The 26,520-nt window shown below is 40.6% G+C and overlaps 1 protein-coding gene across 1 annotated transcript in view; it reads left to right on the top strand.

Moving 5' to 3' along the window:
• The window catches only part of LOC103389399 (breakpoint cluster region protein-like), an 87,007-nt gene that overhangs the window by 25,846 nt on the left and 34,641 nt on the right, over positions 1-26,520 (top strand). The window contains exon 2 of the mRNA XM_017038820.2: positions 25,927-26,111. Coding sequence (XP_016894309.1) covers positions 25,927-26,111 — 185 coding nt within the window. The remainder of the gene's footprint in view (positions 1-25,926; positions 26,112-26,520) is intronic.

Here is a 26,520-nt window from a genome sequence, read left to right as displayed (position 1 = left end):
ATGCGTAGTGATTTATTTATGAATAGGTACGATAAACATAAGGATTTTCAAGGATTTTTATTGCAGAAGTAAAAAGTAAAGTAAGACGTAGTGGTAGTAGTAATGAAATGCTAATTTTATGGTAGAACATTTAAATCACCAATATTTAGATGAAACATATTCTGCATATTCTAACTATTGGTAGTGTACAGTAGGTCAAGTATGTTTGCAAATTGAAATGTAAGTTACAACTCAGTGCCATTGTCAGTGCACTTCAGTATTAAATTAAATATTTATATACATGAACAAGTTCTCTACATTGTCTTGTGGATGGAAAATACTAGGGATGGCCTGATCTCATACTCTGTATTGGTCCGATATTGGTCAAAATTTTAGGATCAAACATTGAAAAAAATACCTATTGCAGATGCGATACCTTAGCCCCAACGCTCAACTTAACTTGTAAATGTCGTAAACAGGGATGCTAACATCTCAGCAGCCTGTGGCATGCTGGAGAGGAGAAAATAAGTTAGCGGATTCATACCGGTGTCGGACAACAAAAAGTTGCATTTAGCCATCCCTCGAAAAAACTTGAGTGAGTTTGTCAAGTGTACATAGAATCCAAAAGGTCGTAAAGCAGCGGTTCTTAACCTGGTTTGAGGTTCTGAACCCCACCAGTTTCATATGCGTATTCACCGAACCCTTCAGTGATGGCCAAGCGAGGAGCGTGACATCACTAATCATATGAGTCGGGTGTGTGTCTTGTCCTCTGCCGAACCCCTGAGACATCGAACCCCTGAGACATCAAACCCACTGTCATAAAAGGACAACTGTTAGCTTAAACTCCAACCCCACATACTGATAAAATCTGGCAGATAAGAATGTTTACATGAAGCAAATTCATTTTAGCTCAAATTCAATACCAATTCCTTGTGCCCGTACGAACAGGGCTAATAACGTGGTATCGGCCTGTGATGACATTGATCTCCGACTGCAGCTGCAGATCACTTACACAGGCTGAGGCAGCAAGACGTTCAAGGGCAAGAAAAGGTGGATGCACCGCTAACAGGGATCCACAGATAGAGCGAGAGGCGAGGGTGAACTTCACATTCACGAACGTTCCCACGCCCCCTCCCTGTCTCTGCTAACACACTCCAACTGGTTTTCATGTGTTGTTAACCCTTCACATAGACCTAGTCCATTTCCTGTATGCCTCTAATTTGACACTAATTCTTATCTCAACTCCAAAGTATATTTTGAACCTGAAAATACCCTTTCGCGCAGTACGGACCAGCTTTCTCACAATTCCAGTCTTTGTGTCCTCACAAGTAAAGGCATACCAGAAAAAAACACATTTTTCTTCCTGTCTCTCTCACACACCTACAAGCCCACACAGTCATGGGTAACTTGTTTCAGTCCACTCATGGTGAAAAGTGGGTCACACGAGGGTCTCGTCCCATTTTCTTGGGCGGGAGCTATTATGTGTTGTCACTGGAGTGTGGTGGGGCCCCAAGGTCCTTTGTCCCTGATCTGAAAAAAATAATAGTCACGGTGGCTCCCCCAACATTCCTCTCATCTTCCCTCTCTCCCTCTCTGTCTCTAAGCGCTCCCCCCACCTCGGTGTCTGCCCTTGACCACTGGTTGAGTCAATATTGCCTCCAGCCCTTTGCCAAGGGCTAACAGCTCCATGCTAATATGTTACTTACTTTGGCTCAAGAGGTAATGGTTTTACCATGAGCCTGTTAACTTACTTTGTCCCTGTTTTTCATCCATTGAAGTATAATCACATCAAAGTATTTGTCTGGGGGGATTTTTTAAAAATACCGAAATAATTATCAAATAATTGCCATTTCATGTTTTTCTTGGAAGAGCATCCAGTAGGAAAAACCAGATCTAATGTCAAGGTTAAGGAAGCCAACTTTTAATTTTCTCCATAGGAATCAATGTAAAATGGATTCATCCATTCCTGGACCCTGGGTGATTGCTTAGTCCAACTTTTTCTTAGTCCAACTTTCTTCTTCTTTTTTTTTTTAGAGCTAACAAAAAAAAAGATAAACACAACTGGATAATGAATAAAGCTATAGAGAGGAAAGGTAATTTCATTCATCCTTCCTGGAGCTGAGGAGTCCTGACTGAGCAACGTTTGCTTCGCTTTCTCACTAACTGTTGTCTGAAATACTGTCAGTGGCCGACTGCTTTTCATTGATCCAAATCAGTATCAACTTTTTAACTTCTTCTAATGTCTGAGATCCTTTCTTGGTGACCACAGTCACTCCCTTGACAACCTTAGCTTCTGTTATTGAGTCCTTGTTTATGATGGTACAAATCGACGACTTTGCTAAGCCATACAGTAAAGACAGATCTGAAACACAAACCATTCTCATGCTGTAGTATAGTCTTTCTTCACTTCTATTGTTGTTCTCACTACATATTTCCACCTTTCCCACTGTGATTTATGGAATAAAAAATAAAAAAAAGAAAGAAAGAAATACCATCAAAATCAGACAACAGTTCTTAGTGTGTACATCAGGAGCGAGGGCTGAGACAAGACTGACGCCACACACTCAGTCACTCAGTGGTCACTTGCTGCCCACCTGATTGGGTTTGGCTTGTTCGGCAACCGAGTCATGTTACGACAACCGGGGCAATTTTTGGTTCAGCTTGCTGCTGATAGTGTTGGCTTGTTCGGCAACCGAGTCATGCTACGACAACCGCGGCAATTTTTGGTTCAAAATGTTGTTTGTTAACTGAATTGTTTGAAAAGGGAAGTGTTCAACAACCGAGGTTCCACTGTACCTTGAACATGTTTTTTTTAATTGCTGGGTATGTTGATATATTTCACTCCCATTTCAAAGAAAACCTTGTTTTTTTCTTTAAATATTCCACTTGAACCTTAATTATGCTCGAACGAATCCTTTTAGGATTTGTTCATTTTTGGACATAAATTGTGTAAAAGTGGTGCCTGGATTGAATTGACACCAGTGATGGTGATGTAGAGACGTGAAGTTGTCAGGTTCCTGGTGATTTGTTTTACTCTAATCCTGTTTTTTCCTTCCACTCTGGAGTGTTGGGTCTGTAGAAACGGCCCGCTCCGCTGCTCCAGGCCTCGCTTTGAGACACAAGTGTTACTCATAAAACCACAGAAGTATAAATACTATAAATATTCTGTGTCCTTACACTTCTGCCACTAATTTAGGTTAACAGTTTCCATGCACGAGGCTCAACGGTTGTTCCCTCCATGCGTCCTTACACACGGTCTGTCTGACAAGTCTAATGACGCACACACACACACACACACTTCCTCTACCCTTAGTAAAGCAGAGACAGAGTAGTGACGTTGCTCTAGGAGCAGTACTACTCCAACAGTACCAGCGTGTTATCATGTCAGTAACACCGATCTCCTGTGATTCTACCACAGAAAGGACGAATGAAAGGGCGTTTGTGGTTGAGGGTTCACAGACCAACCACTGACCTCTGCACACACTTGAAAAATTTGCCTCGAAAACCTTGCAGTTTTTTGTCCATCTGTCATGAAATATTCATGGAGAGCAGAGACAGGGAGTCTGTCTGTCTTTTTGTCTCTGCCTGAGAGTCGGGACAACGGATGAGAGGAGACGGGGAGTTTGATTGAGCGTTGGTTAGTGAGTACGCTGGAGGATCAAATGTGGGGGCAAACGCAGGTTTGTCCACATGGCACTGGTGTGAAGTGATTTCAATCAGAATGTCTGTGAAATGTAAAGATATCCAGAAAATAAAGCTGAGACAAAAGTTGAAGACAGAAACTAAAACTGTCATCAAAAATGACATATGGTCACCCAGGAAGTGGACAGATGTTTGTGTGTGAGTGAGTGTGTGTGAGTGTTAGCGACACAAACTCAAACAATATGTTTTCATGTGACTCATTATATTGTGAATGTCTGGTGTAGATCCAGTTGTGACAACTGTGTGACTCCGGCCGTAGATGGCGATGTATCGGCTTTTTTCTTTAACCTTCATCTCAAAGTATCTAGCTCAAAAACATCTCAGCTTCAGTTGCATGCTTCAGGGTTTGTCTGTTAGAAATAAAGTGAGTAAATGCTGAGCTGCAGTAGAACCACAGGTCTGTGATACAGTATTATGTGTACATGCAGGGGTTTTGCCGTCTGCGTGTGTTTTCCATTTTTCCTTCTTTTTAAAGACACTTTTGTGTTTGCCATTAGAAAATATCTCCAGCAGGTGGCAGTAATGCAGCTGAAAGCTGTTTTAAAATCTCAAAAAAGAAGATGTGAGTGTTGGGGGAGGGGTGGGATCAGCTCACGATGAAAGTCACACAGAATGAGTTATTGAGACACAATGTACTGTGAAAGTGTTACGTTTGTGTGAAAATTGTGTTTATATTTGCACTGGCCCTGGAGGTGTACAGCCCCATACAGCTCCAACATTGACAACCTCCACCAGCACTAACAGTCAGTGCTTGTTGACGCCTATTGAGTTTCAATGTGAGTATTGTAGAGACACTGGGAAATACCAGTAGTAGAAAAGGCATGGGGCTGAATTCTGATTGAATTTGATTCAAACTGACACAAACACACACACACATACACACACACAAACATTTCCAGCCTGTTCCTCAGTAAGAAACTCTGTCAGGCAGATGAGAGCATCAGTGACGCCCACAGGGGGAAAAGTGCATTTGTGGTTTTGCAGAGATGAGCTGAAGACCGTTGGGAGACTGGAGCCTCAATTTGGATTTTACACTTGAGGTCTCAGATCTATTTCAAAGTACTAGAGATTTATTCACACACACACACACACACACACACACACACTCATTTATTTATTCACACTCTGCTCCACTGTTTCCACATTGTCTTTCATTCATTACATGGTTGTAAATATGTGGCTCAAACACTGGTTTCTTGACCAGTTTCACAGCATTCATTAGAAAAAGACACATTTTCTTCCTTAATAATTTAACTTTCTAGACTTGGTGGATTTTAGTCGTTACTGTGCATCTTCAGCCCGGCTCCTAGAAGGTGCCGAGAGTTGGTTTTAAATCTTGATCTTCAGCAAAGTCGAAGTCCTCAACAACATTAATCAGTCTACAGTCCTGAACAATCAACAGCTGTGTCAGTCAGCTTGTCAGTCCTAGACTGGAGCTGGTCTGACACGTCTGACCTGAAGTTGAAGCCTCCACAATCACATGCTGAACGTTGAGTGAAACCCCCTCCCCCCACTGTGTGTAAATAACAGCATGTGTATTGCCTGTGTATTAAATGGATTGAATTTATGGATGGTGGAAATGTTAGGGTTTCATCAGTGGGCATCATTCTGTCCATGATTTAAACTGTGTTAAAAATGTTTAATCAGATTTAATCTTATATTTTACAAATTTGTCATGCAGCTAAACTACAGAAGAAGTCAATGCATAATTTGAAAGACAAGCAGCACTCATGCCGACCAATGATATAAATGCTTTGGATGACACTGAGTGGATACAAATAACCTTTGAGGTTGGACAATTTCAACCTTGAAAATCTGAATTGATGGGTTCTAGATCCATCCATCCATCCATTCATCCATCCATCCATCCATCCATCCGTCTGTCTGTCTCTCTGTCTGTCTGTCTGTCTGCCTTCATTCCTTCCTATATGGGTCATGCGAAGTTTAATGTCTCTGTGAGATGATGGGGAAGTTGGCGTTAGAAGCTGGCTCTGAAAATATGACCGTGTGGGGTACAGTCGAAGCCGAAGATTTGATAGATGGCGCCCATGTGTCCTTGTGGCATGTATGAAGTCTCTGACGGCACATGTCCTCCTCCTCCCTCGTCCTTGGTACAGTATGTAATAAGCATGTGGGACTGCGGCTCTCTCCTGCACATCTGTCTGGTGGGTGAGAAAGCGTGCAGCAGTGCCGTGCACCATTTCCCCCGGCAGCTCCCCGACACCCCCCCCCCACCTGCTCTGTTCTCACATACCATTATTGCACATGCAGCAAAGAAGGTCTCCACATATTTCGCGGATAACAATACATTCTGTATATATATTTTTTTCTTTAAACCTCAGGTTCTGCAGGCCACTTCCTGTCACCACCTTGCTGTAGCACCCTCCTAGTTTTAAAAATATATTCCCTTCCTTTTTGTTTGGGTTTCAGTGTTGCTGTTGTAGGATTTTTGTTGGCAGCCAAAAGGTCCCAGGTTGGATTCCCTAGCCCAATGGTTCCCAACATTTTTTGACTCCATTGTATATGACCTCAATTTATATTCATGTAAGTGAGAGAATATCATTGTTTAGGATTGTGTGTGGTGTTTTTATTAATTTTATTTGTTTAACAATTACTAGACATCTCAGATGACCCAGTTTGAATTCCAGGCGACCCCACATGGTGTTGCATCCCCCATGTTGAAAAACACTGCCTAGCCCCCAAACCCAAACCTAGTAAGGTAAGGTTGAGATTGTTCCAAATGAAAGTTGTTTCAAATTATATGCAGATTATTGCCATGAGGTCCTGGATGACAGGCCAGACAGGAAGTGCTTCTTCTTATTATTATTATTATTAATAAAATATGTAGCACTGAAACAAAAGGGAAACCATTCATCAAAAGAGCAAAATCTGAATGAGTGCATAATAAAAATCACCAGTTCAGAAAATGCAGTTTTATCTTTCTGTTGTAAAACTTTGGTGCCCACTCTGCTGTGAGTGTGTCGTATGAACAGATGGAGCAGGATTCTGAAGTCTGCTGATGTGGTCAGGTGTAATAGTAGGTTGGTTTTTCTCAGAGGGAAGAAAGAAGAAAAAAGAAACAGCAGACGCAGCGTTTGTTCTGCGCTGCATCACACACACACAGGCAACTGTGCTGCAGTGCATTTCATAACAAATGCAGTGACTCCTCGTGTTGGATGCAGCGTTTTGATGAGTTGTAGGAAATAGAATGGGATATTTCCCTTTGTGTAGTACTTGGATTTTGCCATTGTTGTCTTATCTTCTTACCCATGCCTCTGTACAGCTGTAATTATCAACTGGTGGCCCACGGGCCAAACCCAGCCCGTTGGACTCTCCAGTCCGGCGTATGACTGGATTCCAAAATTGTGAGGATCAGAGAGACAATATTTTTTGGTCCTCACTATTAACGGAATTTTAAAAACATTTTTTTACGTACATCATCAGGGACATACTGTGGAATTGAATGACAAAAAGACATCAGTCTCATCTATTTGGATAAGCCATTTATCTTCTGCAAATATTTCCAACATCTTTGTCATAATCAGAGTTGGTCGTGGGTTGCAGGTCGTTTCTTTTCGGTCTTCATTTCATGTCTTTCGTACCAAATGTGTTCCTTGAGAGCGTTCCTTTTGTTGTCTATATTTGACACTATTCAAACCCTTCTCTTTGCTACAGCTTTGTGCGGTTACACTGTGAAGTGGTTGGAACTGCAGGTGTTCCGAGTCGTTCTGCTTTGTAATTTTAAACATTTCCATATAGATAGCATGGAAGAGACCGGAATTTTCTAACCCCAGATGCATGAATATGTGCCATGGAGTGTGCTCATCTGGCGGAAAAAAAAAAGAGCCGACCCCCGCTCTGTAAGAAAAGAACAGCCAAAAACATTAGGAATTGTGAAATTCCAACTTTAATGTTTAAATGTCTCCACTCCTGTAAGTGCAGCTTTACAGTCGAGTGGTTGAGGACGTTGTCCACATGAGTGACTGCAGCCTCCAGTCACAGCTGGAGTGACATTTGTGGACCGTCTTTTCCTCCTTGCCTCAAATTATTTTATTTTAATATCTATAGTCACAATTCATTGAAATATATATAACCAATGTGTGAAAAGCCAATTACTGTACCTCTACAATTAGGGATAGTTCCTAAATTGTATACAATTGTATACAAAAATATGAAATCATACATATAATATTAATATATAATATTAATATATATATTAATAGTATAATTATTGGTTATTTATTAAGCTTACCATTCAAATATATTTTAAATGTTTTTCTTTCAAGGTAACATTTATTGCTAATATGCTAACTTAGCAGTACTTCTGTCTCGAAAAATGTGTGCAACAAAATCTGTCCTTTACATTTCCTCATGTCTCTGAATAAATCTTAGCAGGACCATTTTCATTAGCCTACTGTAGCCTAAGTAGTTTATCTCCCTAAAACAGGTCAATCTACCCCAAACTAAAAGTAAAACTAAAAGTAAGTCTGCCTTGTATAGAAAACTTACGAATGACTCACTGAAAGAACATCACCAAGTAGAAATGGAGATACTTTTTACTAAATAAGTTATTTGTATCGAATGCAAAGTTGAATTTCTCTGAGTGCTTCCAGTCTGATGAAGTATTACCTAGATTCAATACACACCAATAATCTTGACAAATCACCTTAAAAAGTACCTTATTTGACCTCTTTAGGTCCAGGGATCACTCTTACGTTTCTGCTCAAAATTGACATGTCCGAAATAACATGGTTATTTCTCATTGATAACAAACGTTACGTTACAGTAAAAGCGGATAAAACCAAGAAAGAGAATAAGAATTTTTGCATTTGATAGAATATAATACCATCATCTGTGTAAAGTGTGACACTGTCGAAGTCAAGTTACTGAAGTTTTAGTGAGTACATACAGTAGCCACGCGTATGGCATATATTGAAGGTACGATTTATTGATACAGACATGTTCCCAGATGGGTTAGTGCAAGGTTGACTCTTGTTAAACATTTTACAACCGATGTTACAGATAAATGTGATGAGTGCCATGAAACTGTTCCTTTTGTCACTCCTAAGGGCTCAGTCTTTGAACTACGACACTAAAACATTACCTTCCAGTGGACTCACCACCCACAGGAAGGTTTAGGGGGGTTGGTACGGTGAAATGTGATTTGGGTGACGATTGCTGCCCCTCGCGATAAGCGGATGAAAATGGATGAATGGATGGACACTAAAACATGCTATGACATCTCTAATACTACAACTCAGTGATGTCAAACTCTGACAAATTCAATACGTCATTTAAAATAATGTTACTTTTAATGTCAGGAGTTAATACTGTACTGCTACAAGACAAGTGTGATATACTGTTCTCTAACTCGTACCAGATGCACACTGAACCCCACATGGCCCTACTCTGTTGTATATTTAGCAGCTCACAATTAGATAAGTGCTTTGTTTTTGTAATGTTAGAGTCGAAATGTACGACACAGTGGAGCTAAACCAATAACAGTTCTCCGATGGCCTGTAGAAATAGAAGCTTTAAAAAGCACTTATACGCCCGACCGCTCTATCACAATGCATTATGGTTAAGGGGACATCTGTGGGCGTACAGTTGGCTCTGCATGTGCAGCTCGGCTCTGCCCCCCATGTCTCGTCTTTGGTTACATAAGCGGGCTAACGTTACCCGATAGTGGCACCTTGATATCAGCGTTGACCCCCAGAGAGGTTAGATGAGACGAGAGTGTGGGCAGAGGAAACGAACAAATGATTAGCAGAATGATGACGGACGGAGGTGTCAGAAGGGAGAGGATTCTGGGTAGAATCTAGAAGGATGATGATTTTTCTCTTCTTGGTGCCGTTGTGACCATTTTGTAGTTTTTTAAAAATCTTTTTCAACTCAACAAAAGCCGGTTCCTTGAACTCATCCTGCAGAGAACCGTACTTTACTAAACAGTTCCTCCTTCCTGTGTCTTACATGCACAGCAGGCTCCTCCGAGTGTTTCCTTTCTAAACACATTCTTTCAAACCCAAATTGAATGTATCATCCCTCCCTGGAGGCACCAGAGAAGAAAGACTAATTCACACCAACCTTTTTCTCCCCCATCTTGTCTCATCTCTTCTGGCTCTGTTATTTCTCCCACTAACTTTGTGTCAAATCGTGTTCTGTCACTGTTGTCTGAGGCCGTGTTCAGATGAGAAGCCCCGACAGTAAAACGTCTCAGCTGATGCCTTTCTTTGTTTCTTTCTGCTGTTTCTGCTTTGATGGTGTAATAATCAGGAACGACTCGATGTTTTTAATGTCTAACATTGATACCGATATTGCAACTTGGACAATCTGCAGATACTGATATCAGTTGGCTGCCATTGCTGATGTGATAGTGTCCTTGTTCACGGCTAGCGCAAAGTGAAGTTGAGCATTTGGGCTCAGGAATCGGATCAGTTGGGGTACAGTTGTTTTTGTTTGATCCTGACATTTTGACCAATATCCGACCGATACCCATACCCAGAGTATCTGATCGGCTCGATCGGGGGAAATAACGATAGCCGTCACAAATGAACAGTCCTGTATCAACTGAACTCCATCATGTCTTACATCTTTGTAGCAGAAAGTGGTAATAAGCAGAAGGAAACTGTTGAATTATCTCCCCCATTGACCTCCAGTAATGAGACAATATGTTGCCTGAGGTGAAACCCCGGTCTCCAAGTCCACAAAGGTCTGGTTGCATCTCATTAAGCTTATTAGTGTGAGACGAGCTAAATGAGGCCTGTATTTATTAAGGCTATAAACATTTATTACGACGCAACCCACGGGTGCGGAGGAAAAACTTTGAGGAGAATTTTGATAAGAAATCAGTTGCTTGTTTGGGTGTTGCACAGAAACTGGATTTATCATCACTATCTGCGACTCACTGGTCCTCGGTTCAGTTCCTCTCCGATTTTCCTCCATCCTGAAAATGTGTTCCAGAGCATTTATGTTGACCGACCAATTTGTCTGCATTTGAGACTAATGCTCCTGTTTATTCACGTTGATTTTAGCTCTTGATTAAATGACATGGGTGCGAGTGGATAGTTGATGGTTCAGTGCAAACTGATGGAAATGATCACTTCCTCTGTATCTGTGGCTGAAAATTTTAAGGTTTTTTTTTCCAAACAAATAGATGTCAGTCTGTTGTAGACTGTAGGTCTGTCTTTAATTCTCTAATCATCATTGGAATATGGCTAGAAAAGATTTTTATTCGTCTCACAATAGTTAACAATAGAATGTCATTAGTAATTCCAGGTAAAAACTGGAATAATGAGATTTTTTTGACACTTTTGACGATGTGGCGGTTTTGTGTTTGATGTAAATACTGTATGAGACGAAAAGCAAACAAATATGTTTTTCATTCTTAAATGAACAATAAAAGCATTAAATAAAAATGGAATAAAATTCCATCATTATTCATTTTACATAAATTATGGACTGGATGTTGAGGGTTTGTGGGCTTTAATTGGCCCGCGGGCCGGGAGTTTGTAACTCCTGCTTGATGAAGGAAACAAAATCATACATGTGCCGAGAACACGAAGCCTGTGCTAACTGCAGCTAGAACAGACACCTTTACCTGTCGTACATACTGTACCTGTCTAACATCCCATAATATGGCTGTAAAGACACCTGTTTTTAACACCATCATGGAAGCGTCTGTAGTGTGAGCTGTTGATCATGTCTCATTTCAGCGTCCTCTGGTAGAGACGAGACATTGTGGTCCATGAAGACACGTGTAGGCAGGGCTCCTGCATATAGATGAATCAAATAATGATCTGGCTCCTCATGACTAAAGTATGTCCCTGAGGACACTATGTTGAATTGAACCCATCACCTTCAAGAGGCAGGCGGCCCAAGGAATGGAGATAATTGAAACAACTGTCAGTGTAGGGTTTTCTCTCTCTCTCTCTCTCTTGTCATTGTCCTGATTATTCAGTGTCCTCGTTTGATATTTGTTCTTTTGAAGGGAGGAGCGCTGAGAGTCATCGTAAGGTCTGTGAGAGCATGTATAAGTTGAAGTATCTCATTAGTGTGTATTTGATAAGACAGTATCTTTGATCTTGGTCCAGCTATACTTGTGAGGACATTGATTTGGAAAAATACTCACAGTTCACTGGACAAGGACAATGTATGGAGGTAGGGTAAGGAGTAATATTTGCCATATATTTGTTATAGTTACGGTGATAGGCTAAGGGGCTAAGACATGCTAATGTCTACGTGAAGTTCAGACAAAACACAGTGAGTGCTGTGGAGTAATTAATTATATGGACAAATATTAGCCATAGACTTGGCTACAGCTCGTTAGGATAAAGTAGCTTTTTTACACACCCATTTATGTTTGGGCTAACTCTATTTAGCATGTTTCTGGGCTAACATTAACTTAGCTACATTATACTAATTTTGTCTAATTCTCGTTTAGCTTCATCATATCAGTTTTCATAATTAGTTTTTTTTTTACATTTTTATAATTCTTAAATTGTTATTGGATATTTCTGTTTCATTTTTATATCATGTTCCTGAACTTGCTAGCAAATGGCTAGCGCATAAAAACGTTTTGTCATTTTTAAGCTATTTACTCTAGTAAATGCAAACATTTACCTACTTTTGGGAGACAAGAATTTTCCTATGTGTCTTACAACAAGTTATGCTAAAATTATAACTTATAAAATTATAAATTATAACTATAATTATATAATTATATTATATTATGCAATTCATAAATCCACCCACAGGCTCTGACAGGTAATAAAGAAATGTTAGCACGGTATTTGTGTTTTTCAAAGGCTAGAAGGACTGTTATTATATTATATTTTTGAGCTCTTTCATTGCATCTCATCATTTGATCAGGTCATTGATTAGACAGTGTGAATTTGAGTGAGACATCTAAGGTGTGGGTCAGTGTGTGTGTGTGCGCGTGTGTGTCTGTGTGTGAAGAGCACATTTTAGACCCATTATGGGAAGATGTGAGTGCCAGGTTCAGGTAATTGATGCTGGGACACTGAAAACTGGCAGACAGTCAGACTGGACCAGTGCCAGTGTAAAGAGGCTAGAGGGGAGAAAGGAGGGGAAATGGGTTGGTGAGGGGAAGGGGGAGTTGAGGGGGGGAAAGAAAAAAAAAATAGGTCAGAGAAATTCCTGAGCAACCATGGTGTTTGAGGAAATTCAATTAAAAAAAAAAATTACATATTTACTTTCTGGTGAAATGTTCTGTCATGTTGTTTACTTTACAAACAAAGCACATTTCCATCACCTCCACGTGGACCAAACGTGGTCCTACGTAGACTACAACTGGAAAATGTGGGCCACATTTTTTAATGTGTAACACTCAATCCTATTATTTCTTAAATAGCTTGACGAACGGCCTCCCCTGTAACCTGACAGGTTACCTAATCAGAAAAGAAATGCTTTTCCTGTCGGCCGTGGTAACCCAGACAACAGTTCCCCCAGAGACAGGCTTTGGCAAATCTCTGCGGCCCGTTTAGCAGAATCCTAACTACTGTCCTCGTAAACTGCCTCAGCATAAAGCAGCAGTTTATTGCCCCGAGCAGTGATGATGCTGCGGCTTGTGTTTGACCAGAGATTAGGGCAGGTTCTGGCCTTTTGTGCTCTCTATGCTGTTTTTAGATGATAAGCACCGCTGCAGGCCATAATGTGTGAGACAGGAGCTGGAGGAGAGTGAACACAGTGAAGCCTTTTACAGTGTGGTTCACTTTTTTTTACTACATATGTTCAACTCTGATGATTTTCTTTTAATGTCGTAAAATTTTACCGTGCTCCATTACTGAAACTAGCTTCATTGCTTCTAGATATGTGCACAGGGAAAGAAACCTGAACCTCTCTGACCTCACGTTATACAGCCAATAAAACTGAATCTCTCATGGACTCAGGTTGCACTTCGTTCCATTTGATATTCTGTAGGTTAACATCCAACATACTGGTCAATGTTTGGCCTGAAATTATATTTAAAACATGTGATTAAAGCAGGGGTACGCCACACACATATGCTTTCATAAAGCAATCAGTCATCAATAACTCTGCATGATTATATCAATCAGAGCACAATAAATAACACTTTTAAACTGACTTTGGGGTATGTTTTGCAAAACAAATCTAGCATAACTCAGTGTGGTATCTTTATTTATTTTATTTGTTTTTTAAATTTTTTTTAATTTAATATTTTCTCTTGACTTTTAGCTTGGACTGAGCTATCATTAGGTTATCGTATTGCTAACTTTTAGCTATGCTTGGCAATTACTGTTAAATTATTTAGTGCATGTAAACTTGGTTATATTTATTTTTTTATTTATATTTAGTTATACTTTTACCTATATTGGGGACATTTTAACATTTTGTTCTACTCTTCTGTCCTTTGGCTAATGATATTTGCGTTAACTCAATTAATTTGGTTATTTGTTAGATACGTTTTGCTTTTTTTCTCAATGTTTTAACTATTTTTTATTATAAAAATATAAATATATATATATATATTTCACATGACACAGGAAAACACGAATGGATTATTACAAACATTTACCTAAATAAAAAGACAATCGCATAGTTTGACGATGACTGTTCATCCGTCACCTATTTGTTCTAGTCGTGCTGCCAGGAGCAGCTTCAAGGACGTAGTCGCTGACTGTAAATTAATTGGTCGAACACTTAATGTACTGCACATACTGTACTTTTACAGTCAACCTGCATTTACAGGCACTTGTTTTTTTCTACATTCTATATTTAAATATGGAAATTTTGAACGTGTTTTGGAAGCACGAAGGTAACCGCGTGTTCATTTGGACGCTGAAGTACAGTTCTGTGGAAACAGCCCTGCATAAATTGTGGCTTCTTTGCAATGAGCTCAACAGCAGCAGCCGGAGGTGGAGGACAAGGAGGGGGAAGAGGGGGAGGAGGAGGAGGAGAGCAACATTACCTGTGTTACTGTGCCCTGGAGATCGAATGGGAGTGATGTAATGTGCCTTTGAGATAAAGAATGCTCTGAACACACGTTCATTCAAAGTCTGTCCTCTGTATGAATGTTCAGAGAACATGTGCGTCATTTCTACAGTTTCTACTCTCAGTCTATCACCAAGAGAGGAAGCAGTGGCTGAACAAAGAAAGAAAGACAAACCCCAAAACACAGGTTAGAAAATAAAATGTTACAGGGGACTACGAAAATGTGTTGCAGTTTCATTAATTTTTTTTTTTTTTTTACTTTCTTCTGCCTAACTTTTCCTGTTTTGGGGCTAATGCTGCATTATTGCTAATAACAATTTGAGCTTCTATGTTTTCTCCACCTTGCTGCTGCTCTATTTTGGCAACTTTTATTCTTATTTGGGGCTATATATTACACACACATATACACACACAGGTATTTCTAGGCCTTTTTTGTAGTTTAATTTTAAAGTCCTTTTTGAACTTTAAAATTTTGACACACATTTCACCCTTTAGCCATATTTAAGTTACCTTCAGTCTTCATTTTCACCATTTAGCTTCCTTAGCTATTTTGGCTACCTTTAGATATTTTTTGACCGAATATAAAAATTGTTCAAAGCAAATATTTAGAGCCTTCATCAGGCTAGTTACTTATGTATGTAATGTAATGTGTGTAACTAAAAGCTATTTTAGCTAAACAAAGCTAATAATTGCCAAAAAACCCTAATCAGTATTGTATGAAATCATAAATGTGGTCTCGCCCATCATTATTACAAATGTGCACTAATGATGTGGTGATGTTGTACAGCTAACAGCACCAACAACAATACAGTGCGACTGTAAATACTCCGTGGTAATTAGAGCCCTGCTGACCATCTGCCTGTCCATCATGTCTGTGTTTGTGACCGCGCAGATTATTACTGCACTTCACGTCCCTAATGAAAAGAGCAGTCAGCTTCGGGAAGATACGGGAAATGAGTGTTTATTAAGTCGGGTCCACTGCTGTCATTTCTGCCTGCGCTGGCAGGAAACAAAGCCAGAGGAAATATTGTACTTGAAGTGAGGGTTAAAGAAGGAGTGGATGAGGACATAAAGAAAGTAGTGTGTGTTTGAGGTGAGAGGCTCTTTGTGAGCAGAGGTTAACATTTAGTTTGGCAGTCTGGTGGCACTAGTCAAGTATAAAATGATGCCCGGCCCAAAGGCACAGCCTCAACAACATCATCTGACACCGAATCACACCCTGGTATGACGAGTCCCTGACTTTTAAAACTATTAGGTTGTGTTTTTATATTTTGTTACTGATGACTCGTGTCACTTGACTAATGGGGCGGTTTCAAGATTCTTTGGTTCCGTGGGCACGCTGAAGCTAGGGTGCACAGTGTTCTGCCCATTTCTGTCAAGAGCCTGTGTGTGAGGGTTGTTGTAGCAGCATCTATTGATTGGAAGAGTTTGGTAATTGGATTTCAGCTTCTCTGCATACACAAAGACACAACAGTAACACAATACCCTTTGACCTTTGTCCTCTGCTCTGCCAATACATTAACCTCTAACCTGTGACCTTTGCTCTGCCCACAGTCTGAAACTGTGTGCAGCCTCCAGCGACTGTCTATCACAACAGTTACGGCCTGTGATCATGTGATCGTATTTTGCTGTACAATGTGCACTTTATCGTTGTGATTTATTCCCTTGTCATGACCCCTCTGGGTGGGGTGGGGGGGGGGCAGTTGTTGGACTGTTGCCTGTTCATGCTGGACTCTGAGCTACAGAAGCTCCGTCTTCTTCAGATTATTCTGCTAAGGGGTCATGAGGGGGTCTGGACCAATCCCAAATGAGACACAAAATCGGGGCACACTCACAAACACAACTACCAATCAGGCTGTTAATTGTAGCGTCTCAGTTAATAAAATACCACTGAGCTCAGAACAGAAAATGTCCAGAAAAACATCGTGTCCAACACTTTGTCTTGGTTTAGTTTAATTAACACTACACTAATTAGGTGTTTAAGGTAATTCATTAACACAAAAGGATACGGATTCTGTGCATAGAGTTCTTTTTACTTGTTGTGTCACATACTTTTTCAGCCAATCAATGCACAGTGTGTTATTTAAGCATTAATAAAAAAATTATGAAACATATTTCTCAGAAATATGACGTTTTACGCTGATGATACAATACTTGAACATGTGTTATCTGTCCAAACTGCTTGTCATCAAACATTTGTGTACTCTCTTTACTTTTGGGTATAGAGATGGTACTGATCACCAGGTTTGGTTTTGGTCTATACATGTCTGTATATGTACTTGTATGTATATGTACATGAACTGAGAGGTGCTTGCAAAGGACGACAAAAAGCAACTGTCACAGCCGTGATCAAACCATTCACGTCACAATTTGATCTACTTTGCTCACAGTTATAGAGTCAGTGTAAATGACCTGAGATAATGAATCACATTTCCATTGATCCCTCGTGGTGGGGGGATTTGAAGGTTGTCGCAGACTCAATGCAAAGCATGACAGAGAATACGATTCACCTAATAATCACGTCTGTCTCCGTCTTCCTGCAACTTCATTTGTTAGACAGTGACCCAAAAAAGATTCCAGGTCATGAAAAAAGTTCGTCTAAGATTGGGGGGAAAAAAAGAATGTTCTCATTATGATTTACTGTGGCTCTACACGAGGGGCTGTGTCTCATACTTCAGTTTTACAGGTGATAATGAGATGAAGAAACTGCATTTGTGTTACTGCCATTTTATTTATATGGAGACCATTTGGTTTAAAAGCCACTCATAACTTGTCAGGGGCAGGTGAGTTAAGACGTACTGTTCGCAGCGCTGCCGACGCATTAGGAGCTTGTCAAAGTCATTGAATTGGCTCCTGGATTTACTGTGTTGAACTGAGGTCCTGCCAAAAGGCAACAGAGTAGAAATCATTCAGAGGAAAGATTGGATCATTAAATAATACAGCTCATGTTACAAAATAATAAAAGTCAAATCATTGGGGCTTTCATGAGGAACAAACAGAGTGCATGGCAAACTCTGTCATCATTTCCCCACTTTAAAATTCCCATAGTCCTGCAATGTGCTGACTCTTTATGACCTAAAAGCTCAGCATCTTCTATTTTTCATCACTCATTACCATCTACGCCTGTGGAAGCTGCTGGTCTAATGAGTGTCATCCACGTTTCAGAGCAGAGTTGCTAATTTAGCATGCTGTATTATTAATCAGAGTCTCTGTGTGATTCTGCTGCAAATTGAACGCTTATTTCCCCCATAATGCTTCAGGGCCTTTGGTAATGAGTCTTCCCCTTAATGACTTCGACGGTTGACAGTGAAGAAACGAACAGGCACTTAGGGAATCAAAGGTTCAGTCTGTATGTGGAGCAGTGTCTGAGTGTGTTTTCACTTCTTCTTCTTTGTCTGTTGGTATCTACCTTCAGGAGCAGACCTCCGCAGTGAATCTGCCTCAGTGTATGCCCTCTTACGCCCTCTACTGTTAAAGCCACCGCCTTGGTTAAGTCACTGAATCTTTGTTGAGGTCGTCCTCTTCTACAGCGTTGGCAGATACATAGCTTCACTCTCTAGCGCTATCTTCAACCTTAGCCATTTGTTCTGATCCTGTTCATTGTTGGTGCTCATACTTTTACTCAAACTCTGGATAACCCAACTTTCTTGTCTTCCTGTCTTCCTATTTACAATATTTATTTAAACCTTAAACCTGATTGCAGAGAATGCAAATATACACATCATAAGGCAAAAATGTATTTTTCAACATTTACTGCTTAATCATTTTCAAGGTCATTAGGTCAACTTTAGCTCATTACACCTCTGCTCAATTTAGAGACGATTACCTGATAACAAATTGTACAGAATGCGTAAAGTCGGGGTATCAAACCAGTGAATCAATGACCTTCTTGCGGTAAGGCAAGGGCATTGACAACTGTTCCACTGTGTGGCCTCTGGCACTCCACAGTATATGAGCCCAATGATTTGACAAATCATTACTTTTGTTGACATAAGAACAACGGCTGCTGAATTCAATTGTTGTTGAAGCCACTTCCAGGTTTTGGGATTGTTACTCCATATTTGGGTTTGTTGTTTTTCTCTTTGTTACATCATTACCGAGACTGTGTTTTGCGTTGTGGTTTATTTAGTTGAATGAAAACGGCGCAGCTCGTCCCTCTGGACTCTGGTAGAATATGCTGTGAATAAAACCACAGCTGTCACTGCAGGAATGTTTGTAGAATGTGGGCAGAGTACTGGGTTACTGGGAAAGTGAGATATTTTGGAATTTGCTGGTGATCAAACCAAGAAAAAAAAAGGATTTAATTAACTTTAAGAATAGATTCTGTTTAGATCATTCTAAAGCATTAAACTGAACCAAACTGAAACTGGTGTGAGACACATACATCTACCTGGTGTTCGTTTTTCTTGAGTAATCATGATTAATCACAATTAGTCGTGATTCATCACACTGATTCGTCATGTTCAAAACTGTAACAATTTGACAGCCCTGAAACACTGTACATTCACAGTAGTGTAAACCGTGAAGTCAGGGTAAATGCTGTGGCTCTGAGTTTCACAAAAAAAAAATAGTTTTGTTTGTTTTTTCATCACAGAAACACGCGGAGAAACACGGACAGAGTGTTTGCATCATTCCTCAGAGAGCTTAAGTAAACACACGTGTCATGTGTGCATGTGAGCACAAAGGAAACGCTTGTATCAAAACTGACAGCAGAACCACACTAATGATAACAGTACCGTGGATACAGAGGCACCATTTTTTCCCCCTCTCTTCAGTTGACGATGTGATATCAGGCTTTGCTTCTTCCTTCCTGCATCACTTCATCCTTCCTCAAACAAAGAGATTACTTTACCGGAGGGGGCGCTGTTTGTTTTTAAAGCAGCATATTTTTTTCTGATTTGGCGAGCATCCCAGCTTTATTACTGAAAACAGTCTGTTGCTGCTGCTGCTGCTGCTGCTGCTGGGATGATTCCACAGAGATATCAATGCTGACGCAAAAGCGATTACCTCCAGGAAACAAATTGGTTTATTATGATTTCTCAGCTCCAGTATGTTAATAAAGCCAAGGAGTTGAGAAAAGGAGGAATTTACAGGCAGCTGGACGTCAGTGATGTTGGCCCGATCAGGGAAACCATAATTGTGATAAATGGAGTAGATTTGAGGAGGGGGAGAGGATGGAGGTTAAAGCTTTCATGCATGTTAATGTGCAGTCATCTCGGTTCTCTCCAACACGCTGTTCAAATATAAAGAATATGTTCGCCAAATCAAAGCATCTACCAGGGATCTGCTTTCTCTGCCGATGGGGAATTGCGTCGATAATCACACACTTTGACGATTGAAATCCGAGGCAGATGTACGATTTGAAGCAGTTCTGTGAAGAACACCTACAGGATCCATATCCATCCTCTGAGAGTCATTTGTGGATCCCATCAAGCGTCACTGAACAGCCTCTGAGAAGGATGCAAAATGGCCCGCGTGACGCTTAAGTAAAAGTGAAGCGTTTTGTCTCCGAGCTGTCTTCAGAGGAGGTGACAGAAGCCCCCCCCGCCGACCCCCCCCATCTCCCTCTAGATATGAAATTGCGGATGTGGTTTTTTTGAGAATAAGAATAGAAACACCCACGTGCACTATCTGCCACCACGTCTGCCCCACTAATGACAAGTTAGTGGCATTTATCAAATTAACTGCTGTCAAGTGGCTGTGCAGTCGCTGAGGAGGATACAGGAGACGAAGAAGAGCCCGTGTTCAAGTTCATTTGATGGCTTCTCCGTCCACCCTCCTCCCAACCCCCAAACAAAGCTGCTGCCGAGGATTCACTTTAATTTCCACTCCCCCCCCAGCCCCACCTGTCTCTCCTGATAAATTCTCTTTAAATTGGATCTTTTTAGGCCATGAGAGACTCAGGAGGCAGGGTCTCATCCCCACTTTCACCCTAGTTCCTCGTCCTTCATATTTACAGTAAAAGACAATAAAAAAGGTGCCCCTACTTTATCACCTTTATTCCAATGTGGCCTCCTGAGTTACAATTAGCTGCCTCACATCCTCCTTGTCCAACTGGCAGACTGTATGTGAATGAGCTCTAAAGCCATTAACCCTCATTATTAGGTTCTCTGTAACTCTTTTATTCTCTCGACAAATACCCGGATTAAGAAAGAGCGCTCTGTTGTAGCGTAACATTAGGAATCTACGAAGCTTGGCGAGGCTGTAAGGTTAGAGTGTGTGTGTGTGTGTGTGTGAGAGAGAGAGAGAGAAAGCCATAGTTGTGGTTATATTGGCACTGTCAGGATGACAGGCCTCCGTTCAGAGTCCAATAAAGGCGTCAGCGGCTCGGGCAGATTTATGACGGACGTGCTGTATGGAAAGCATGATGGGGGGATGGAGAGGCAGCTCCTACCATTGAGGATATCTTACACCTCCTCTGAGAGTCACTCCCCACCATTCTTCGTCTAATTTCATGGCTCTCACTCCGTCGCAGTGTCTCCGGCGTCTCCTCGCTCCCTTGTTATTTATTATTTTCTTATTGTAATTGTTTGGGGCTCGGCAGTGTTTTATATCTTGTTTGTTTCGCAGCTCCTTTAGGTCAAACCCACATGAAGCTTTACACGGCCCCGGGAAACAATGGTTTCCTTTGTCTCTTGTCCACAGTGCTTAGCATAATTACTTGACAAGACAAGTCACTAATTACAGTGCCGCTAAAAACAAAACAAAAAAAAAAACGTATTGTATGGCAGGAGTATGAGCACGAAAATAAACTTGTTTCTTCAGCATGTCTTTATTTTTCTCAAATAAATACCCCAAAATAAAATCCTGACTGTTGGCAATATTATATATTTTTCATATATACTATTGCTTATAAATACTAATCTTAAAATTATGTAGAACAGTCGTTTTTAGTGGAGTTAAAGTATATAAAGTAAAAATTCAATATATGGTGTTTAGTTTCACCCAAAAGACAGCACACATAATCGGAGCTCTTCCAACAATTAAATCTAATTATTAAAAGAGCTGTGTGCAGCCACAGAGGCCTTAACATGCAAACACTATGATGAAAAAAAAACAAAGATCAGGTTCTTAATCATTCTAAAAATCTAAATTTACCACTTTTACTGCTTTGTTGTTATTTTACCCAGCAAGAATTTTGTCTTGCTTGCTAACAGCAAAACAAAACTGACACTGTGTATACAGTGTATATCTGCTAACATAGTGAGCTGGAGTAAATGGAGGGAAATGTGCAGCCACAGAGGGATCACTTGATGGCGAGCAGCACTGTAGAACAGATGTCATCATTTCTGAAGTGTCCTCTTTTATTGACTAAATCCTGTTAAGATGCATCTCTCAGTGTCCTTAGGATCTGACTGGTTTAATCTTTATAATTTTGTGTCAAGCTTTGTTATGTTTTATTTGATCCGGCCATTTAAATTAAAACTTTTTTAAAAGTTATTTAAGCTTGACAGCAGGTTTTAATGGAGCGTCATCCTCCATCCTTAAACAGTGTAATGACTTTGGCTTCTTAAACACGTAAAGACCGTTCCAAGTTCAGAACTTGATAACCTACAGTTGCACCGTTGGTGTCACATGACCTCCCTCTGATATTGTTTTGGAAAGCTTTCTTTCCAGTCTGATGGGAGTTTTACACCTGCTGCAGGAAACAGACCAGTGCCCCTCCTCAACACTGTTTCCATGTAAACATTTTACTCTAGTGCCTGCGTGTGTGTGTGTGTGTGTGTTCACCTCTGCTGCTGCCAACACACACACACAGGGTATTTTCTGGGGCTTTAAAACCCCAGAAAAACATGTGTATTATTAGCCAAAAAAGGGAAGAAGCTAATCTTTGAGCAGCATTAGCACGGGCAGTGTAGGCTGAAACAGAAGCTAGCAGTGGTGTAGAGAGTCATAATGTGGGTATGTTAAAGTGAGAGGGAGAGAGAGAGGCGAGGTTGAAGGCAGTGTCTGGCCTGAGATGAGGTCAGACATGGTCAGACTGAAGCCTGGTGTTTGACAACCACAGGCTATGGTGATCCATTAACCCAACCTGTAAAGTCCAGTCCCTCCCCCATTGGAAAGTGCTGCTCATGCACACACCCATGCTTTATATAGGCTTAAACCTCAGGCTCCATGAATACTGTTAGGCCTCCATGTTGCCAGCTCCCTCGTGTAAGAAATGTTAGAAATGATGATTTTTACTGAGGTTATAAAATTTTATTTTCATACCATATTGTGGTGAGTAAAAAAAAACAACATGGACTTTATCATTTTGTTAATGGTTTTCTACCAACTGGGGACCTGTTTCTCAGTAGAAACCCTGTTTACTCAGACTTGCAGCTGTGGTGATTCATTCATCATTTCACAAAACCTCAGCTAATCCACAGTTTTGCATTATTAATATTGACTCTGTGGTTTTAGGTCTGAAACTGTGCCCAAACTGTGCTGTTTGACTAACCGTTAGACTTTTGTCATCATGTGGCAAACTGTTTCAGCTTCCTTTAGCTGTTTTTGACCTAACTTTATGTTAGCTTCTGGCTTATTTGCTAATTGTATATTGGTCGACTCTGGCCTCTCTCTCTCTCTCTCGCTCTCTCTCTCTCTTATATATATACATACGGTATGTCTACATATTTATATATGTAATCTTTAAAGTGGTATCAGCAATTGATTTTTACTATAATTTAGCAAATTTGTGATTTTGTCTTGTCATCTTTCAGTTTTGTCTTGGCTACTAATTGGGCTATTAGTCATTGCTCCACTTTGTATTGCACTATTCTTGGTTTTGAGGTAGAAGTTAACCTAGTAAAATTAGTAGTATTCCCGCCAACCCACTATTTCAGTGTTACCAAACTTGAAAAAAATGTTCTGCACTGATGATGTGTCATGTGGTCTCTGGCAATTATTGTGCGCCTTTTTTAGTGGGTGAGGTTAACATAGACCTACAGTGAAGTTCCCGCTTTTCTGCTGGCACAGAAGGTAGTGCTATTTAAAGTCATTGTTATTAAGTAAATGATAGTAAAGTGAAGTGGAGTTATGTTGTTTTATTCATTGACCCTAAATCTACCTTCTCCATCATTCTCACCATTCTGTTGTTGTGTCCTTGTTTCTATTGTTTCTAATGTAAGAAGAGTAGGCTCCTCCACTGAGTTCTCCATAGTGAAGTCCTTCTCAAACAGATTTGTGTCTGCCTTGGTAATATTCAACGAAAGCTTTGTAGATGTACTGCCAGATGTGGATTTGGTGGTTTCCCTTGACAAATGTCACAGTACAGTAAAAAGTATGAGCACACCAGCTAGTAATGGATTTAGAAAAGCTAATGAAGATGAGTCGATATCTAAGAGATTACAGTCAAACATCTTTGGGCAACAACGGCCACAGAAGAGTAGAAATAGGAAAAGATTGTCTTTTCTGCTGCTTAGTTTAGTTCGCTCAAAGCTCCAGTTTAGAGGGAAGACGTTTACACACACACACACACACACACACACTGTAGAGCCCATGTTGATCTATACCAGGAACAATGCCAAACGGGCAAAATGGGCAGCAAACACCCACAAGCAACAACAGCCGCAGCAGCAGAGAGTACATGGAGCAAACGGTGGGTGTGCTGAAGGTCAGACGTGCCCCGGACACACTGCCATTGTTCTGTCTGTGGTTTTTTTTTTTACCTTTACTGCCCCCTGATATTAGGAGCATACATCTGTGTATGTCTAAAAGATTTCTTTTGAACAATTCCAATGACGAGGTACACACGTGGAGAATTACAAGTAGTGACGTTGGAGGTATTTCAAAGCTGTAGAAATGTGATAGTGTGTATGAACTGGATGACACTGTGGACAGTGTGTGTTTGTGTTTGGATTTGACTCTGGCGTGTTATTAGTCTGAGTCAGCACAGAGGAGGAGCAGCCAGTTCACAGAGGAGCTCAGCTCTGTAGAATGTCGGTGTGGGAGGAGGAGATGAGCGAAAGGTTCTTTTGTGTCATCCAAACATGTTTGATGTCTTCCCCTCAGCTCTTACACACTCCGTTCCCCAAACCACTGAGTGTACTGGTCGTTTCTGGTACGTGAACAATCCAGATCAGCCAGGCACATAAACAGTGGGAGCCACAAGAAAGCACAGGCCCAGTAATTGTCATCTAATCTGCCCTGTGACTCTGAAGCTTAGGTTTTCCTACGGGGTGATAATAGCCATCGCAGAAGCAGGTCAGAGGGTGGATGTTGAAAATTTCCCCAGAGCTCTTTCAAATTATTCGAACCTCGACCCAGATTGTAGTTTGATTTTTTTTTTTTTTCTGTGTCGTCTCTCGGAGCATTGTGGGTATTTTTTGAATGAATGTTTGAACAGAAAAACAGGAGAGAACTAATTTTATGTGTCCTAATTTCCAGTTGCCCCGTGGGGGTAAATAAAGATTTTTTTTTAATCTGAATCTAAACTACATTAATTAGGGCTGAAAATAAATTCTGCTCTGCATAACAAACATCTACAAGTACGAAGAAAACAATGATTTTTACCTTTGGTGTGTTTGTTGTTCTGTTATTCAAGTGGGTTTTCTGTTGTATTAAATCTCATTTATCCTATTTAGGTTTTATCTTGTTCCTAATTTCTTCATTTTCGCTGCAGCATTAGCTCATTAGCTACAGCTTCTTCCTGGAAGTTCGTGCAGTTATCTTAGTACCAGGTTGTTCCAGACACCTGCACCAGTTGAGTTTGTGTAAAAGAATGAAAGCCTGTTCTCCAGATAGCTGAAAGTTTGCTTTAAAGAGCTTAAAAAACACAAGCTAGCCATAAGTTAGCCTGCGCTAGGAATGACTTGCGGTTGGTCAAATGTATAATTTAACCAATAGTTACAAGTTAGGTAACACTGGGCTGGACAAAATTCAAGTTAAAATCAGAAAAGCTAAAAGTTATATTATATTCTATTCAGTATATTTGCCACAAGCAAAAACAAATAACTAAAAGTTAACTTAGAAAAGCTACAATAATCAAATTCAGCTAAAGAGTGACAGTGTCCTGTAAGGTTCCCTGATACATCGTCATCTGCCCAGTGATGTAGGTTTGTGGTCACGACCCACGGGCAGCATCACAGCGGATGATGATGATATGACAGAATGTAACCACCCCCCCTACCCCCAATTACAACAGTCTACAAACATCTCCTACTGTTAGTACCTGTTACAGCCCACCCCCCATCATCAACATTAGCTGGAGTTATGACTGGAATGTTTTCTGCAGTGTGTTCAAAGTGTTCTAGCCAAAGTTGATTTTTACTATTTTTGTTTCCTTCCTCACAGATGGTCATTATACCACTAACCCTCCATCTTATGGCTACGATGCAGACCGCGCAGAGGAGCAGCGTCGACACCATGACATCCTGCCATTCATCGACGACTCGCCGTCATCTTCCCCACACCTCAGTTCCAAGAGCCGCAGCAGCAGAGACACGCTGTCCTCGGGGTCCATGGAGTCGTCCAAGTCGGTAGGTCTGCCAGTCCACCATCCACTGACCCAGTGGTTCTGGAATTATGAAGCATTATGGAGGTTGATCTTTATGATTGGAATGCAGTCAAAGATTATAGGTTGAATTTCAACCCTCAACTAATGGTTTTCAAAAAGAGGTTTTTCTTTGAGAAGAAACAGATACAATTAGGACCAAAGAGTAAAAGCAACTAAAATGACAAGATAATCATCTCGAGTTAAAAACCCGAGATCATGTCTGGCTTCAAAACTGGTTGAATTTGGTACTATGATATCATGTCCCATTACCCAGATACATTAAGCTGTAATACGCGGTCCAAGCTGTGGCTCAAGTTTAGCGGTTATTTACCTCGTCCAGCAAAAACAAATATTCCTCTTAATCCTGTTAAAATCCTTCATATGTGATTGAT

This window comes from Cynoglossus semilaevis, chromosome 14, assembly GCF_000523025.1.
Source record: "Cynoglossus semilaevis isolate Cse_v1.0 chromosome 14, Cse_v1.0, whole genome shotgun sequence".
NCBI lineage: Eukaryota > Metazoa > Chordata > Actinopteri > Pleuronectiformes > Cynoglossidae > Cynoglossus > Cynoglossus semilaevis.
This window is presented reverse-complemented; position numbering and strand designations above follow the sequence as displayed.